Genomic DNA, 2,432 nt, shown 5'->3' on the forward strand with positions numbered 1-2,432 from the left:
TGGAGGGATTTGGGATCCCCAGGAACAGCTCTGGAGTGGTGTGGGATCCCCAGGAACAGCTCTGGAATGCTGTGGGATCCCTGGGAACAGCCCTGGAAGGATTTGGGATCCCTGGGAACAGCCCTGGAAGGATTTGGGATCCCCAGGAACAGCTCTGGAGTGGTTTGGGAACACTGGGAACAGCTCTGGAATGCTGTGGGATCCCTGGGAACAGCTCTGGAGTGGTGTGGGATCCCTGGGAACAGCTCTGGAGTGGTGTGGGATCCCTGGGAACAGCCCTGGAGTGGTGTGGGATCCCTGGGAACAGAGGGTTTGTGACCTTTGGAAGGAGGGCAGAAATTCAGGATGAAAAGGATGTCTCAAGGTTGGCCCGGGAGAAAATGGGAAGGGCCAAATCCCAGCTGGAATTATTCTGGATGCTGCTACAACACAGTTGAAGATGTTTCTCTGAATCCATTGCCAACAAAAAGGGGGACAAGGGGAAGCTCCATCCTTCATGGGATGGGGAGGGAAACAGGGACAAAAGATGAGGAAAAGGCTGAGGAACTTCCTGACTCATTTGCCTCAGCTGGGAAGGGTCTGGATTCCCAAATTCCCGGCCCTGCCAGCTCCAGCCTGAACTGCAATCCGGGCCCTTCCCTCCTCCACTCCCCTGGAGACGTGGAAACACCAACCTGCAGCAATTCCAGCTCTTCCCAGTGCCTCCACACCAATATTTTGGGACAAACCCTAGGCCAGGCTTGGAAAAAAAGAGCTGGGATGAAGCCACAGAATTCTTTCTGGATTAGATCCCAACCGGTCTCTTGGACCAGTGGCACTTTTAGGGCTTGAACTCCATATTTTAGCTCATCCTTGGCTGTGTTTGAAGAGGTTTCCACCCTCAGGGAAACAGGGATCTCTACAAGGGACGATCCCATGGCATCCCTCGGGATCTCCAGAGGGACAGGACGTGGGAGCACCAAGACAGGGCTCAAGTTTGAGCCTGGACTGAAGAGGATCCGAGCCAGAATCTTCCCAGGCAAAGCCCAGAGCAGGACAAACCACCCCCTGTGCCGCCAGACCCGGATCCTGGAGGATCCCGGTGATCCAAGCTCAGAGATCCCGGAATTCCGACTCTGTCCTGCAGTGCCAGCGCGTGCCCCCCCCCCCAGCCCGGTGCGTCCCCGAGCTCCTGAGGGTGGGAGAGGGAATTCCAGCCCCTCCAGGGCACGTCAGGAGCCCGACATTTCCCTCCCTGACGGTCAAAGGGAATTTATCCCGTTTATCCCGGAGCCGGCAGAGCTGCCAACAGGGCAGGAATGGGGAGCCTGGCACGGGAAGAGCTTCCCTCACACCCCCTTCCTCACCTTCTCAGGGTGATCCAACCTGGCCTTGGATACTCCCAGGGATGGGGCAGCCACAGCTTCTCTGGGAATTCCATCCCAGATCCTCCCCACCCTCCCAGCCAGGAATTCCTTCCCAATATCCCACCTAACCCTGGGAAGCCATTCCCTGTGTGCTGTCTCTCCATCCCTTGTCCCAAATCCCTCTCCAGCTCCTCTAGGCCCTGGAAGGAGTCTGGATCAGCCTCAGGAAGAGGTTTTGTCCTGCTAAATCCCAACACTTTTCCCTATTTTTGTGCCTTTGGCCCCTCCCGGGGCCCAGGGCTGGGAATTCCCTGCCTTGTCCTGGCTTCGTGGGATTCCCTGCTTTTTTCTGCCCTCAGGCTCTGGAAGGTTTGATTTGGCTTTTCCTCCACAATTCCCAACTTGGGAGGAGGCACAGACCCTGGGCACAGAGCCTTCCTCACACCCCCTCCTCTTCCTCCTCCTCCAGGAGAAGAGGTGCCTGGAGCAGGGCTGGAATCAGCACTTGGATTCTCCCTGCCCGTGTTTTCGGGGAGGTGGGATGGGACCCCCAGAGCCGCCTGTCCCTCAGCACCAGGAGATGCTGCTCCTCACCTCCCTTGAAACAGAGAGCAGAGAGACACCCCCCCAAAATCCAGGGGGGATATCAGAGGGTCACAGAGCCCTTACTTGTGTTTTGGGGGGGGAAGCACTGCCGGGGTCTTCATCTTCTTCCTCTTCTTCCTCCTTCTCCTCCTCCTCGGGGTCGCTGCTGTCGCTGCCCGAGTCCTCCAGCCCCGAGTAGACGCTTTCCTCACTCTCCTCACTTTCTGTCAGCTCCTCACGGACCTCGGGGGGGCTGGTCTGGGAGAGAACAGCATGGGGGGGGTCACGGTGGAGACCCCCACTCACAGAGGAGACCCCCAATCGTGGTGGAGACCCCTGATCATGGTGAAGACCCCTGATCATGGTGGGGCCACACGGCCCAGCCCGGGTGCCCTCGCTGGGCTGGAACCGGGTCTGACCCCCCCCCCCTTTCCAGGTCTCTTTACTGGGACTGGGTCTGACCCCCCCCTTTCCAGGTCTCTTTACTGGGATTGGGTCTGA

The 2,432-nt window shown here is 58.3% G+C and overlaps 1 protein-coding gene across 1 annotated transcript in view; it reads right to left on the reverse strand.

Annotated features, from left to right (window-relative positions):
- The window catches only part of LOC113960748 (ribosome biogenesis protein bop1-B-like), a 7,092-nt gene extending 4,761 nt beyond the window's left edge, over positions 1-2,331 (reverse strand). Inside the window, exon 1 of the mRNA XM_027670489.1 lies at positions 2,016-2,331. Within this exon, the coding sequence (XP_027526290.1) occupies positions 2,016-2,294 (279 nt within the window). The 5' untranslated portion in view covers positions 2,295-2,331. The remainder of the gene's footprint in view (positions 1-2,015) is intronic.
- Positions 2,332-2,432: the final 101 nt, after the last annotated feature.

The sequence above is a fragment of the Neopelma chrysocephalum genome, unplaced genomic scaffold (assembly GCF_003984885.1).
Source record: "Neopelma chrysocephalum unplaced genomic scaffold, ASM398488v2 Primary Assembly neopelma1_96861, whole genome shotgun sequence".
Classification (NCBI taxonomy): Eukaryota; Metazoa; Chordata; class Aves; order Passeriformes; family Pipridae; genus Neopelma; species Neopelma chrysocephalum.